The 15,148-nt window shown below is 58.1% G+C and overlaps 1 protein-coding gene across 1 annotated transcript; it reads right to left on the reverse strand.

Moving 5' to 3' along the window:
* Positions 1 to 2,064: 2,064 nt before the first annotated feature.
* On the reverse strand, positions 2,065 to 10,148 carry ARPC1B (actin related protein 2/3 complex subunit 1B). Its single transcript, XM_054180309.1, has 10 exons — positions 10,014 to 10,148; positions 7,424 to 7,497; positions 6,603 to 6,707; positions 5,377 to 5,599; positions 4,376 to 4,483; positions 4,078 to 4,284; positions 3,753 to 3,828; positions 3,473 to 3,669; positions 2,860 to 2,950; positions 2,065 to 2,186 (listed from the first exon to the last, which is right to left on the reverse strand). The coding sequence occupies exons 2-10, from the start codon at positions 7,485 to 7,487 to the stop codon at positions 2,148 to 2,150; spliced, it is 1,110 nt and encodes a 369-aa protein (XP_054036284.1). The 5' UTR covers positions 7,488 to 7,497; positions 10,014 to 10,148; the 3' UTR covers positions 2,065 to 2,147.
* Positions 10,149 to 15,148: the final 5,000 nt, after the last annotated feature.

Genomic DNA, 15,148 nt, shown 5'->3' on the forward strand with positions numbered 1-15,148 from the left:
TGCATCTGAGGAATCCTTTGGGGCAAACAGCCCAACTGATTGTGCTGCAGGGGTGCTGCAGTGTAAGCTGGGAGCCTGACTTCATGGCCATCTGGAGTGCCCTTCCTTCCCTGTTTCATCCCTCCTTCCTTGCAGCCACTCTCCCCTTTGCCCTCCTCTTCATTTTAAGTTTCTCTTTTGTTTGTTTCCCTTCTCCTCAGTAGGGATAGTGCCAGTTTTTTAAACCACATCATCCTTTGATTAAAGGAAACAGAACCAAACCAAAAGCAAAACCCCACCACCAAACCACAACCTGAATTGTATCAGACCCAAATGGAAGACAAAACAAACCCAAACCTAAACTTGATGAAGTTTCAAACCCACCACCACCAGAACTTGTATATTTGGCTGATTAAAATGTAAGTTATCAAAGCTGCTCTGCCTTCCTCTTGTCTGTGTGTGTGAGGGAACAGGCTGCTGCTGGTGCAGTGACCTCTGTGTCCCCTGCTTTGCTTTTTCTGCTGTTGTTGTGTTGTTTGTGCTGAGGAATTTGGCTCCAGGCTCGGAAGCTCCAGCAGCAGATGCAGCCTGAAGGCAGAAAGCTCTCCCTGCTGCCTCTGATGGAAGTCTTGCACAATCTGGTTGCCACAAAACAATTCCCCTCAGGCTGCTGTCTAACCCAGGCACTGTGTCAGAAGGGCAGGCCCTGAGCTGTCCCCCTCATCAGATGTCCTAATTCACAGAGCCGGGAGCAGGAGATGCTCTGAGCCAGGGCACCCCAGGAGGTCCTAGCAGCCCTGCTGCCAGCCTGTGCCAGGGTCATCAGCATTGCTGGAGGAGCTGCCCCAGGGCTGAGAGCACTTTGAGTCACCAGCAGGGAGTTCAGAGTTGGAGAGATGTCCAGTGACAAATGGGGGCTGTTCTGTCCACGCCTGGCTGCAGGGGCTCGGGCAGCAGGCTGTGACAAAGGGAGTGACACCCTGAGCTGCCCTCTGGTGAGGAACTTGCTACCCTGGATGTTCTGCAGATAAAGAAGCTCTAGAGCTGTTCCCCCAGCTCCAAGGTGTGATTTGAGACAGGAAGTACCTTCAGACAGCTACAAAGGATGAGTGGTACCAGGAGAGGTGTCCTCGCTGGCAGCTCAAGAAGGAATCTGGCAGTGCCAGGAGCAACATGGGAAACCTGCAATGCCTGCCCACCTCCACCCTCACCTCCACCTTTCCTCCAACACCAGTCACAGAGAATTGGCAGGCTTGGAAGGGCCCCCAAGGATCAGCCAGTTCCAACCCCCCTGCCATGGCCAGGGACACCTCACACCACAGCAGGTTGCTCACAGCCACATCCAGCCTGGCTGCAAAAACCTCCAGGGATGAGGCTTCCACCACCTCCCTGGGCAACCTGTGCCAGTCTCTCACCATCCTCATGGGGAAGAACTTCTTCCTCACATCCAATCTGAATCTACCCATTTCTAGTTCTGTTCCATCCCCCCCAGTCCTGTCACTCCCTGACACCCTCAAAAGTCCCTCCCCAGCTTTCCTGTAGCCCCTTTCAGGTACTGGAAGGCCACAATAAGGTCTCCTCAGAGCCTTCTCCAGACTGCACAGCCCCAACTCCCTCAGTCTGTCCTCATAGCAGAGGTGCTCCAGCCCTCTGCTCATCCTCGTGGCCCTTCTCTGGACACCTCCCAGCACCTCCAGATGCTTCCCGTCCTAGGGGCTCCAGAAGTGGAGCCCAATCCTCTTTAGCAACAGTGCTGCAGCCGGGATGTGCTGTTCCCCCTCATCCCCACGGTCCCAGCTCAGCCCTAGAGCTGGCAGCAGGGTGGATGTGGCGAGCTGCAGCCCAGCAGCTGTGTGCTCTGCTCCCCGAGGGGCTCAGGAAGGCCCCGGCCCCACCACTGCCTCTCGCCAGGGAAATCCTTCCTTTATTTGTGCCTCCTTGAAGCGAGGTCTGCCCAGCAGCGGGCAGGATGGGGACAGAAGTACTAAAACCCAACTCATGGTTTTCTTTGCCTGAGGGCAGCTGCCAGGGCTGGCTGGCAGGCGGGGAAGCGAGCTGGTGGCATCACGGCCGGCTCGCCCGGCCCGGGGGCGGGCAGGGAAAGCAGGCAGGCGCTGCAGAGCAGGGGCAGGCTGGCAGCAGGGATGCCCTTCCTGGGTCCTTCTCCTTCATTTGATCTTGAGATCTCTCAGTGCTGACTCCAGGCTCTAAAATGAAAGGGCAGGTGATGTGTCATCAGCGTTTTGCTTCTGAGGACAGCTGGAGGTGGTTGAGGAGGTGAAGAGGGAGCAGAGCTCGGCGGGGGGAAAGCTGCCCCTGAGATGCCAACTTGTCCCCAGGGAGGTTTTGCTTGAAACATAAGGGAGAGCTTTGCTGTGAGGGTGGCAGAGCCCTGGAGCAGGCTGCCCACAGAAGCTGTGGAGAATCCTTCTCTGGAGAGATTCCAAACCTGCCTGGGCACTTTCCTGTGCCAGGCCATCCAAGTGACCCTGCTTTAACAGGGGGTAGGACTGGATGATCTCCAGAGGTCCCTTCCAACCCCCCATCATTGTGGCATTCTGTGAGATCCTGACTTCCTCTGGTTTGGGCTCACTTTTCAAGGCATGTGTGCAAAGCTTGAGCCAGGAGAGGGTGCTGGATCCCTGCACAAGGCTGCCTCAACCCCTCCTCAGATGGTGAGCACTGAATGCACCACCCCAGAGGCGTCCTCCTACCTCTAGGCTAAAGGAGGTCTCACCCACAGCTGCAGAACCCCCGTGGGCCCCACCAGCACAGCAAAGAGCTGCATGTCAGTGGGGAAAGAGATTGCAGCTAGGGTCGTGGCTGACAAGGGTTTGATGCTGGGTGCTCCAGCCCTGGAGGACCACAGGGACAGCTCACCTTGACGTCCCAGATGCTCATGCCACCGTCCATGCCCGTGGTGCAGAACTGGGTGCAGTTGGCCTTCCCACCTGCCAGCACCGAGATCTGGCTGCAGGATGCAAAGAGATAGAGAGGATTCAGCCCCAAGTCCCTGCTGAGCCCTCAGGGCTGCCCTGTAGTTGGTGTGAGGCTGGACCCCTTCATCTCCCCCACCCATATGCAGGAATGCCCAGGGATGCTCCTGGATTGCCCAAGGAATACCCAGGAATGCTCTGGAGTTGTTTGGGTTCCTGGGGATGGAGCCCTCCATCTCTCCTATCCACGTGGAGGGATGCTCAGAGATGCTCCAAGGGTGCCCAGGGCTGTCCCAGTTGCTTCTCCATTTCCCTCACCCACGTGCAGAGATGCTCAGGGATACACAGGGACGCTCCTGGGAGGCTCCAGGGCTGTCCCAGGGCTTGGGGCTGGACTCCTCCATCTCCCCCACACGCATGCAGGGATGCTCCAGGAATTGTCCAGGGCAGTCCCAGCCCCCAAGACAGACAGCAACAGCCAGGGGATGCTCAGGGGCCAGCACCCTGGAGCGACCCAGCTGAGCCTGTGCCTCCAGCCACTCAGCCCCCGTGCCCACCTGATGCTGTTCTTGTGCAGGGTGTCCAGCGCGGCGTTGGCCGTGTCCGAGCTGGCTTTCTTGTCCAGGTTCTGGAAGCGCTCCCTGGCGGTGAGGCCGCGCTGGGAGCTCTGCTTGGGCACGTCCAGCTTGCCCCCAAAGGTCAGCGCGCCCTGGCTCTCCTCGTAGGTGAACAGCATTGGGTAGCAGTCGTGGCCCTGGGGAACCAGGATGTCCTGCTCAGCATCCTCCTGGCAGTGCCCAGCGCAGCGCCCACCCCATGGCCCCAGCCCGGACTCACCGCAGCCACCAAGCTGTTCTCAGTGATGAAGGTGACAGCCAGGAGGGGCAAGGTCTCGGTGCACAGGGAGGCCACGCTAGGAGGGAGGGCAGAGTGCTGGCAGTGAGCTGAGCTTCAGCCTCTCTGCGCCGAGGCTGGCACAGCTTGCAGTGCACACCACCAGGAGAGGACCTGCCCCCACCTCCCTCAGCCACGTCTGCTTAGTCCAACTCAACCCAGGCGCCTCCATCCCTGGGTCGGTTCTGGGGTCGATCCTCCCGCCACCCACAGCACAGTCATCCCCAGCCCTCCTGAGACCCCCCCTCCTCTCCCCAGCCCTGCTTACGCCATCTTCCTGTTGGCATCGGCGAGGCAGAGGGTGCTGTCGTGGCTCACCCAGGCCACCCGGGCGCCGCTGGCCGAGAAGCAGATGCTGTGCACCCACCCACAACTGCTACTCGACTCAAACATCAGCTCCCCAAAGGGCATCTTGGAGCCCCATGGGGTGGGGCTGGGTCGCTCCTCCACCTCCTTGATGTAGGCTGAGAAGATCCTGGGTGGTGGTGGGGGGAAAGATTCATCATGTGCCCCTGGCCCCAGCACCAGAGCTGCCCCCCAGGAATCCAACCCAGCCTGCCCCTCACCGGCACTTGAAGTCGCAGGAGCCAGCAGCCAGCAGGACGTTGTTGGGGTGCCAGTCCAGGCTGAGCACCGTGGAGCGGATGGGCTTCTTGATGTGCTTGCAGACCCACCTGGGTGGAGAGCAGGAGGCATCAGGGAGGGAGAATCACCACCCTAGGAACCCCTCTGGGCTTTCAGCAGCGGGGTTGGCTGAGGGTGGTCAGGGCTCCAAGCACCCCCAGGAGCTGCCTGGGCCACAACCCTTTCATCTCCTCGTTCATCCCATCCATTCCATCTGCAGCATGGCTGCTCCTTGTGGCACTTGCTCTCTTGTATCCCCAAACTGTCACTCTCACTGCCTTTGTCCTGTGACTTTCTGCCCAGAGACACAGTTGCAGCTGAAACCTCACAGCACTGACTACAGCAGGAGCCACCATCACTGGAGACGTTTAAACAGAGCCTGGATGAGGCACTTGGTGCCATGGTTTAGTTGATGAGATGGTGTTGGGTGATAGGTTGGACTGGATGATCTCAAAGGTCTTTTCCAACCTGGTTAATTCTGTATAATTCTGTATTCTTCTGTATTCTGTATCCATCCATCCATCCATCCATCCCCCTCCCCTCCATCCACCCCAGGACAGACTCAGCAGGGCCAGGGCAGGCTCTCACAGTATCACCAAGGTTGGAAGAGACCTCAAAGATCACCAAGTCCAACCTGTCACCACAGACCTCATGACTAAACCATGGCACCAAGTGCCACATCCAATCCCCTCTTGAACACCTCCAGGGATGGGGACTCCACCACCTCCCTGGGCAGCACATTCCAATGGCTAACAACTCTCTCTGCGAAGAGCTTTCTCCTCACCTCCAGCCTAAACCTGGACTCTGACCAACACGATCGCCTCCTTCAGGCACTGGAAGATGGCTCCAAGATCTCCCTGGAGCCTTCTCCTCTCCAGGCTGAACAGCCCTCACTTTCCCTGCCTGTCCCCACAGCCCTCTGATATTCTTCATGGTCTCTCACCAGTCATTCTCCTGCTCGAAGTAGCAGATGGAGATGAGCCTGGAGCCGCTGCCCACGGCGAACTTGTTCTCCCTGGGGGACCACTTGACGCAGCGCGCGGCGCGGTTGATGCGCAGGATCACCAGGGTGGGCTTCCAGACGTTGCCCTTCAGGGTCCAGACGTAGGCGTTGCGGTCGGTGCCACAGGTCACCAGCCGGTTGCTCTCGGGCGCCCAGTCGATGCCTGGGAAGCAGAGAGGAGAGAGGGTGGCCCAGGAGGCCGTGGAGATCATAGAATCACACAATCAGTAAGGCTGGGGAAGGCCTCAGAGATCCTCAGCTGTCGCCCAGCACCTCCTGACTAACTAAACCATGGCACCAAGTGCCACGTCCAGTCCCCTCCTGAACGCCTCCAGGGCTGGGGACTCCACCACCTCCCTGGGCAGCACATTCCAATGGCTAACAACTCTCTCTGGCACAGCTTGTGACTGTGTCCTCTTGTTCTGGTGCTGGTTGCCTGGCAGAAGAGACCAACCCCCACCTGGCTACAACCTCCCTTCAGGCAGTTGTAGACAGCAATAAGGTCTCCCCTGAGCCTCCTCTTCTGCAGGTTAAGCAACCCCAGCTCCCTCAGCCTCTCCTCCCAGGGCTGTGCTCCAGACCCCTCCCCAGCTTTGTTGCCCTTCTCTGGACACCTTCCAGCATCTCAACATCTTTCCTAACCTGAGGAGCCCAGAAGTGGACACAGGACTCAAGGTGTGGCCTAACCAGAGCTGAGCACAGGGCAGAATGCCCTCCCTGCTCCTGCTGGCCACACTGTTCCTGCTGCAGGCCAGGATGCCCTTGGCCTTCTTGGGGATGGGGCTCTTGGAGCTGGAAGCGATTTGAAGGCACAGCTGTGGTCTTTGCTCCAGAGTTCCTCTTTGCATCCACCTCACATCATCTGACCCCATTTCTCCCACCCCAAAGCATTCCTCATCACCCCATCTCTCCCATCCACCTATCTCATCCCACCTCATCCCTCCCCACCCCATCTATCCTATTCATCCCCCCCCACCCCATCTATCCTATTCATCCCCCCCCAGATGCCTTCTGGCACGCTAGATCAAGGCCAGAAGAGACAGACACAACCTGCTCCCCCTCCTCTGCCCACTGCACAAGCCCCATCCAAAAGCTGCCAGTGTCACTGAGCGGGGCAGGGCCACCCCCTCCCCGTGTCCCTGTCCCCTCCATCCGCCAGGACTCACCTGTCACCTGCCCGTTGTGCTCCTTCAGCTCATGCACTTTGCTCCACTTGGCCCCATCCCTGCGGTAGATGTGGACCTCGTGGTTGTTGGGGCAGAGGGCAATCTCTGTGGGGAGAGAGCAACCAGGGCAAAGTCCTCCCCTGGGTCATGGACTCTGCCGGGGCAGGGAGCAGGACCAGCCAGCACCGACCTGCCCCTTCCTGTGCTTCAGGCTAGGCAGGGCAGGGTGGGACCCTAGCGAGCCCCATCTGCATGGTGGGGTCCCACCAAGCCCCCCAGTCCTGAAGCTGGTCCTGCTCCTGCAAAGTGTCCCCATGGGGAAGGGAGAACCTCCCCCAGACCTGACAGCCTAAGGGTTGTCCCTTCCCCAGCCTGTGGAACCGCGGGGCTGGTGGGATGGGACAGGAGAGGCTGGGACGGGTCGGGGCGGCTGGGAGTGCTCAGCTCCCATCCAGCCCCGTCCTGTCCCGCCTGCCTGGCACCACGGCCAGAGCACAGAAAGGCCTTTTTGTTCTCTCCCACGTAGGGAAATGCCATCGGCCATGAATCACTCAGCTCTGCTCAGCTCCCAGCGCTTGCTCCGTCCCTCCCCGCGCCAGCTGCCGCAGGGGCAGATGCTGTGCTGGCAGCCCCTGTGTCAGCCTCCGCCCCGGCAGGGGGACATCTGCTATCCCAGCCCCAAAATCTGTCTGTGGCAGGACCAGCTTCCCCCAAACCCAGCCCTGCCCAGCCTGGGACACACTGTGGGGTGTGCAGCTGGAGACTCACTGCCCGGAGCTGGCCCTGGGGATCCGGGGACAGGGTGTCCTGGCCATACTTACGGCTCCGGTCCTTGTTCCAGGCGTGGCAGCTGATGGGCTCCAGCAGGAAGCTGTGGTAGGCCATGGCTTGCAAGCTGGGGACAGGGCACAACCCCCATGGCTGTCAGGAGATGCTGCTCCAGCCGTGGGGGCAAATCCCCAGCTCCCAGCCCCACCAAACTTTCCCTTCCACCGGGATCAGCAGCACAGTGTCACATCTCTACCAGGGAAGAAGTTTGCCTGAGGATTTCCAAGCTCAGAGACTGCCCCAGCTTGGGAAGGGGGTGAGCAAGGGTCTGAGTGGAGCTGAGGGAGATGTCCCCCCATGGTGCTGCCCTGTGGCTGGGCACCCCCTGCTGAGTGTCCCATGGGGACCAGATGGGTGCCTATGGCCAGATGCTCACGGCTGGGTACCCCACGACCATGCACCCCTTAGTCAGGCGCCCCATGGGCAGATGGAAAGCAGAGACTGCTTCCAGGGACCTCCAAACTGCTGTCATCCTGCCCCAGCTTCCTACAGGCCCTCTCTGGGTGCCAGGGAATGGGGAAGGGCTCCAAGCAGCCCCTTGGCCATCTGGCTGAGGTGAGGCATGGATGCAGGGAAACACCTCGGCAGGGTGTGACAGGCGGATGAGGATTACTCACAGTTTGCTCTCAGCTATTTTGGGATCTCCCTGAACGCTGCCCGTTTTCTTTGGCAGCTAAAAACAGTAGAGGGGGAAGGAACAAAGCCTCTCCCAGCCAACCTCTGTCCCCATGCTGGTGAAAAGACCAATCCATGGCACTCCAGCATCTGCCTTTTGCACGTGGAGACATCCCAGCATCGCTGCACGGCCCAAGTTCTGCTGTCACACAGCCCAGAGCCCAGCCCCAGCTGGGACATCCATCCCTGAGGATGTGGACGTTCCTGGAGCTGCCCAACCCCCAGCCCCACCAACCCTGCTGGGGTTCAGCACAGGCTGACCCACAGAAGGGTACAGAAACTTCTGCCACCACGGGCCCCTGCCCTGAGCTCTGCAGCTGGAGCTGCACCACGAGTGGCAAATAAAATCCTCAGCAAGTGGGGCTGCGGCTGCTGCTGGAGCTGCAAAAGATTAGGAGCAGGGACAACGTGTGAAATGGCTCCTGGGGAGGAGGGATGGGAGGCAGGGCATGCTGCAGCCCTCTCCAGCTCTGTATTTGCTGACAAGAAGGTGATGCTTGTTTGGATTTTGTTTGTTTGGGTTTGCTTGTTTGTTTTGAGGGGTTGGGTTGGGTTTGTTTGCTTTGGGTTTGTATTTTAGTTGGTTGGTTGTTTTTTTTCCCCCAGGTGGGTTAGATGCACAGAGGCCTGGAGCCTCCTGCCCAGGGTACCTTGCTCTTTACCCAGACCATGCCAGCCCTGCAGGGATGGGCTCAAAGTGGCAGAAGCAGAAGTCACCCCCCCGGCACCGTGGTGAGAAGCAAGGGCTGCTCGGCCACTGGAGCTCCGATCGCCCCCCGCAGCCCTTTAGGTTTCATTTCCCCAGCAGCCAGTTCCCTTCTGACACCCCACGGGCAGAGCCATGCTCCCATCCGGGGTGGGGAGCCGCGGGGTGACCCCAGGGAGCTTTCCCCAGCAGGAAGGAGCGTTGGAGGGGCTGTGGCTCTGCTCGCTTGACACGAAGGCTCTGGAGGCGGGGGGGGAATGGGCATTTGGGGGTGGCCAGACAGGGCGGGAGCGGGAGCGGGGCAGCTCCGTTATCTCCCTGGCCAGCCTCGAGGCGCCGAGCAGTTCGGAAACATCCTTGGAGGAGATAACCAAACCTTGGCAGGAGCCGAGCGCTGGGGGCTCCTCCCGGTCCGGGGAGGAAGCTGTGCTGCCGGAGCTGTGTTTGCAGTTTTGCTGAGCCTGGCAGGGTGGCAGGAGGTGGCTTTGCACCCACTGGTGCAGGGACGTGGCTACAGTCCCAGCAGCAGCTGTGGGACCCTATGAAGCTGTCCCCAGCCACCATGGTGGCCTGGTCCTCCTGCACTGCTGAGCTCCCAGCACTGTCCCCTGGGAGCCCCTCTGCTCCCCGTGGCAGCTGCTGGGTGTCAGCCCCACGCTCCTGCCAGTCAGGATAGGGTCACCCACCCTTGGTTCCCAACACTGGTGTGGGGTACCCCAGGAGCCAGCTTGGCCTTCGGGGGGGACATAGCTGTCCCAGAGCAGATGGCAGGCTAGTCACACCCTCCTCTTCCTCGCACTGGGCTAAACCCGAGGCAGTTAGTACCCAAGGAGGAGAGACAGGCAGCCCGCAGGCTCCTCTGGCTCTGCCAACACCAACCCCTGGGGGACCCCTGCCGGGGGACCCTCTCCAACCCCCTGCAGCTGCCGGGCCTCGGGCAATGGAATAAAACTCCAACTTGCTGCCAAAGCTGGCAGGAAAAGAAAAAAGAAAGAAAGGGGGAAAAAAAGCAGCAGCTCCAAAGAGAGCAACAACCAACCCCACGAGCTGCCTGCACGCCCCCAGACCCCACAGCAGCCCTGGCTGGGGGATCCCCACCTCCCCTCAAGCGGGGTGTGAGCATCGGGAGAGTGATGGCCACAGCCCCCATGGGACAGCCCCAACTCCCCGCTGGGGCGGCAGAGCTGCCTCCTCGTCCTTACCTTGCTGGGCAGGGCGGGCAGGGCTAGTTCATGGACTCTGGGCAGTCGACACGAACGGCAGCCCGGAGCGAGCGGCGGGAGCTGTTGGCTGCCCCGCCGAGGCAGCCCTGACTTCCCTTTTCCTCTCCGAGAAATGCAACCACTTCCTTACGTGGGCGTTGGGGGAGTGCAAAGCAGCTCAGCAGCCGCCCTGCCCCTGCCTGCGAGCCAAGGCCTCTCCGCCATCGCCGCACGTGGAAGGGGCACCGGCCCGGGATGCTCCCGGCGGCGCCCGGTGGGATGCAGGCAACTCTCCCACCGGGGAAGCGAGCGGCTGGGACAGTGGAGGGAAGGATCCCCACGCTCTCCCTCGAGCGGCAGGAGCGTTGCTCACCCCTAGTCCTCAAAGCACTTTCTGGGCGGGGGGTGAATGCGGCAGGGAGGCTCAGTCTGCCGGTGCTGCCCCACAGCAGGTGACAGCCATGGTTGGAGCCCCCCCCGCCCGGGGCTAGATGTGCGCCGGCAACACCTCCCGGAGCCGGGGACGATGGCAGCCTGGCAGGACCCTGCGGTGCCTGGATCAGGTCACCCTGAGCAGCAGCTGCTCCTGGCTCCTGCAGCCCACCGAGCACAGTGGGACCCAAGCTCAGGCTGGCTGCTGCCACAGCTCTGCTTGTGCCAGCGCCCCACGTGTGTGTCCCCACCTCCCAGACATGCAGCCCTCGATTTTTTCCCTTCCTTCTTCAGAGTAACTCCTTTTTATCCCATTCCCAGCCAGACAGGGTAACTCCCAGGAGCTCAGATCCTGCTGGGAAGGAGAGATGGGCTGCAGTCACTCCTGGAGGGATGCACTCACCCTTCTCCCCAGGTTACTCACAGAAGCAGGACAGCAGCACTTCAGGGAGGGCAGGACCCTGATGAGGTTTCTCAGCTGCAGGACATGGACACAATGACCTCCTGTTTGTTGAGCTGCAAATTATATCCCCGTGTGAGGGGGTCAGCCGTAGATAAAGGCTCTGCAGGAGGGCACTGAGCAGCCAGCTCAACACTCCCTTGGTTCTCAGGTCTGTTAGCCACTCTTCCCTTCATGCCTGTAGCCATAAGCCCAGCAGACACACGTGGAGATCCTGAGATGTCCTCAGAGAGTGGTCTCTGCAGCTCTGGCTTGGAGCAAGTCTCCATAGTGGTTTAAATCCCTCGTGGAAGCAGTGAGCTGCCTCATCCTCCAGCAGCACTTTGCCCATTGCAGTGTCCAGCCTCACCCCAAGCCTTGCAGCAAGAGGGACACAGCTCCCACACGAGTACAGGCTGTGGCTTTCCTGCTGCCTGCATGTTTGCTCTAGTCCTCATTTGGCTGCAAGCTGCTCTGCCTCTTCTCCTCACCAGGTTCGGGCTTTCTAGGTACCTGACCACTGCCTCCTGCACCAAGGCCAGCAGCTCTCACCTGCTCAAAGACCCAGGACAGGAGACCAGCGCTCTGCACATCAGATCCCTTCAGGTGGAGGTGCACTGAAGGACAGAGCAGCTTCACTTCTGCAGTGGGAGCTGGGATGAGCTCTGAGAGAAGGGAAAGCATCAGCCCAGCGCTGCCTGCAGAGCAGTTTCTTCTCTGGCATCACATCCTCCTCCCCTCTGGTCCCGCGGCTGCTGCTGCTGTGGCTCCTCTGGGAGCCTGCGCTGACACTCTGCCCCTGCTGGGGACCTGCTGCTTTGGAACCCGGCTTTGGTTTCCCCCAGGGGACTGAGCCAGTGCTGTGAGGGTCAGGGATGAAGACTCAGCCCTCCTGGGTCTCTTGCCAGATCAGACCCAAGGTTTGGCTACATCCTTTACCCGCTTTTGCCTCCATTGTCACAGCATCCCAGCACGGTGGGGGGCAGAAGGGACCTCTGGAGATGATCTCATCTGGCATCCCTGCCAAGGCAGGGCACCCACAGCACGGCAGGTTGCCCAGGATCACAGTGTTCAGGCAGGTTTGGAATCTCTCCAGAGAAGGAGTCTCCACAACCTCTCTGAGCAGCCTGATCCAGGGCTCTGTCACCTCTTAAGGAGGAGCCTCCTGCACCCAGTGCAGGTTGTCTTCTGATGCTTGAAAGGCTGCAGAGGAACAACCTCAGTGCACAGATGCTGAGGAGACACAACAGGGTGGGGTTTATTTTGGAGGTGGAGCAGGGGGCATGAAAAGCAGCAGCAATTCATTTAGAAGCTGGGGAGGCTTTGGGGCAGGCTCTGGTGAACAACCCTTGGCATCCCTGCTTGTGCAGAGCCACCTCTCTTGCCCCCAACAGACTGCAGGGCTGAGCACATGCAGGAAGCAGCTACCCTGTAATTCAGGCTGCAAGGAGCTTGCCTGTGAACATCTCTTTTCAAAGGCACCCTGAGCCCAGCACGCAGAAGCTGTGGCTGTGGTTAGCTAAACACAGCCCTGAATCCTCACCCACATGGGACACAAAGGACAGCACCGGAGACGGGGGAGGCCACCAAGGAAACGGCGAGAGGCAAAGCAACCACCCACCCTCCCCCTGGCTGACAGGCACTGCAGGAGGGCTGGTAGCAGAATGTCCTCCCAGAGCAGAGCCTGGGAACCCAGGGAGCCACCATCCCCTCCCTCACATGTGCCTGAGCCCGAAGTATGCCTTGAATGATGGTTGGTTGTGTTCCCCTTGCTCGCTCCTCCTCCTCCCATCTGTCCTCCTGGGTGATAGCTTGGACTCGATGATCTCAAAGGTCTTTTCCAACCTGGTTAATTCTGCTCTGCTCTCAGACTTCCACCCTGCACACTTCTCTCAGGTGGTAACCACAAGCAGCTCCACCAGACCTCAGCTTGTTGGGTTTGCAGAGCTGGGGGGCTCAGTTCACCTTCCCCAGCTCTTTCACACCCAAAAAGCACAAGGCATAAACACTCAGGGATCCATACTCTCCACTCTGTTTTTTCCCCCACCACTTCACTTGGATCACACTTCCCCCCCACCCCCTTTTCTTTTTTAAAAAGCCCCACCACACTTTCAAAAGTGAGTTCAGAAACCAAACCAGTACTGGCTGTGAGCTATAAGCATCTACCAGGACGTATGGAGATGGGTAAAGCCAGCCCCCTTCCCCCCTGTTCATCTGCCAAGGCAATTCAGAAGACACTCAACTCCTTCAGCATCACACTGCAGCTCATAAACCCTCCCCCACCACAAGCCATGGTACTCATCAGGTCACTATGCTGCAAGAGGAGAGGTTAAATATTCATTGGTTTATGTTTAGAAGGGAGAGGAAATTGCAAACTGCCAAAGGAGGAAGGTGGAAGACACAAGAAAACCTGAAGGAACTGTCACAACACTTCATGCTCTGCAGGCAACCAATGCTGCACCTGAAAATGATCCAGCACCATGATGACCATGAGAAGGCTCTGAGGAGAACTAATTGTGGCCTTCCAGGATCTGAAGGGGGCTACAAGAAAGCTGGGGAGGGACTTTTGAGGGTGTCAGGGAGTGACAGGACTGGGGGGAATGGAGCAGAACTGGAGATGGGCAGATTCAGAGTGGATGTTAGGAAGTTCTTCCCCATGAGGGTGGTGAGAGACTGGCACAGGTTGCCCAGGGAGGTGGTGGAAGCCTCATCCCTGGAGGTGTTTGCAGCCAGGCTGGATGTGGCTGTGAGCAACCTGCTGTAGTGTGAGGTGTCCCTGGCCATGGCAGGGGGGTTGGAAGTGGCTGATCCTTGAGGTCCCTTCCAACCCTGACAATTCTATGATTCTATGACCATGGCTCACTTGGAGCAGGACAAGAGGTTGTCATCTCTGGGAGCTTACCTTCCACCCTCCCTTTCCAGTTGCTCAGAGCTGAGAAGCAGGCAGTGTATGAAGCCACTCTGGTTCCAGAGGAAGTGGTAAATTTAGTCAGTGGGTTGGTTTGTTGGGGTTTTTTTTTGACACTTCTGCATTTTCAACAGAAATGAAGAAGTCTTAAACCTTGTAAAGCAAAGCTGTGAGCCAGATAATCCCTCCAGAGCACAGCCTCAAGGCAGCAACACACCTAAGAGTAACTAAACCCTGTGAGTAAAGTAAGTTATGTGCAATTGCCTCTGTGAGCTACCAAGGCTCAGAACTGAACTGAAGGTAGAGTCACCTGGAGACAAAGGATCTGTGCAGAAGCCAGACCACGCTGACACTCCTAAATGTGCTTCATTTCTCCACCACTCATTAAAACACAGATTTTTATGGGCTGAGCACTCAGCTCCTACACCCCCTGGAGGCCTGTGTAGCTTCAGGGACTTCACAAAGGGATTTGCTTTTCATTTGTCCTCCTAAGAAGTGGCTCAGCAGATTCCTGCCTCGCTTTCCACACGCAGCTTCCACCCTCTGTCCTGGGCACTGCACTGTGAGAGGCCTTTGTACAAACCCTAGAAAGGATCTCCAAACAATTCTGGTCATTCACTTTCAGGAAGCTGTGCCCCACTAAATGGACAATAGAAGAGCCACTGGGGTTAATCTGCTAATTTTAGTGGATGAAACCCCAGGCAGAGAGAACTGAAGAGTAGCAGGGACAGAACTCTTCATCCTCCAGAATCATCACCTCGAGGGGACAAGTGCCCTGAAAAGAAGCCCAGCTGGAGCTTCACAGCCAGAGCATCACAACTCCAGGTCTTCATCTGCCAGCTTCATAAAACCCCCCCTCAGTTAAGACAGAACTTTCCCATATTTATGGCCTTAAACCACTTTGCCTGGTTTTAAGGCCACCAGTGCAGGGTTTCCCCACCCCAGCCCCCCCACCCCTCTCAGAGTTCATTCCCTTAACAGCCCATTTTTAATCACTGCTAATGAGCACCAAGCAAACAAACAAAACAAAAACCTCCCCCACCCCCTCCCCCCAAAAAAAATCACTGTTTCTCTTTTTAATCATTATTATTATTTCTAGCAGACAATTTACATAAAATTCCCCTTTTAAGTTAGTGATTCAGAACTTCCTGCAATAAACTACTTAAGGAGCAGCTTTGGTAAAGAATGGAATGAAAACAACCAACCAACCAACCAAAACCATAAAACCCAAAACAACAAACCAAAAACCAAACCAAAATGAGAAAGGAACAATCACAGCTGATTTGAGACCAACACATGGCACCAAATTTAGACTCCAAAGAAAATCTGCCAGGCTGTACTTTGCCTTTGTTTTTG

This window comes from Dryobates pubescens, chromosome 4 (assembly GCF_014839835.1).
Source record: "Dryobates pubescens isolate bDryPub1 chromosome 4, bDryPub1.pri, whole genome shotgun sequence".
NCBI lineage: Eukaryota > Metazoa > Chordata > Aves > Piciformes > Picidae > Dryobates > Dryobates pubescens.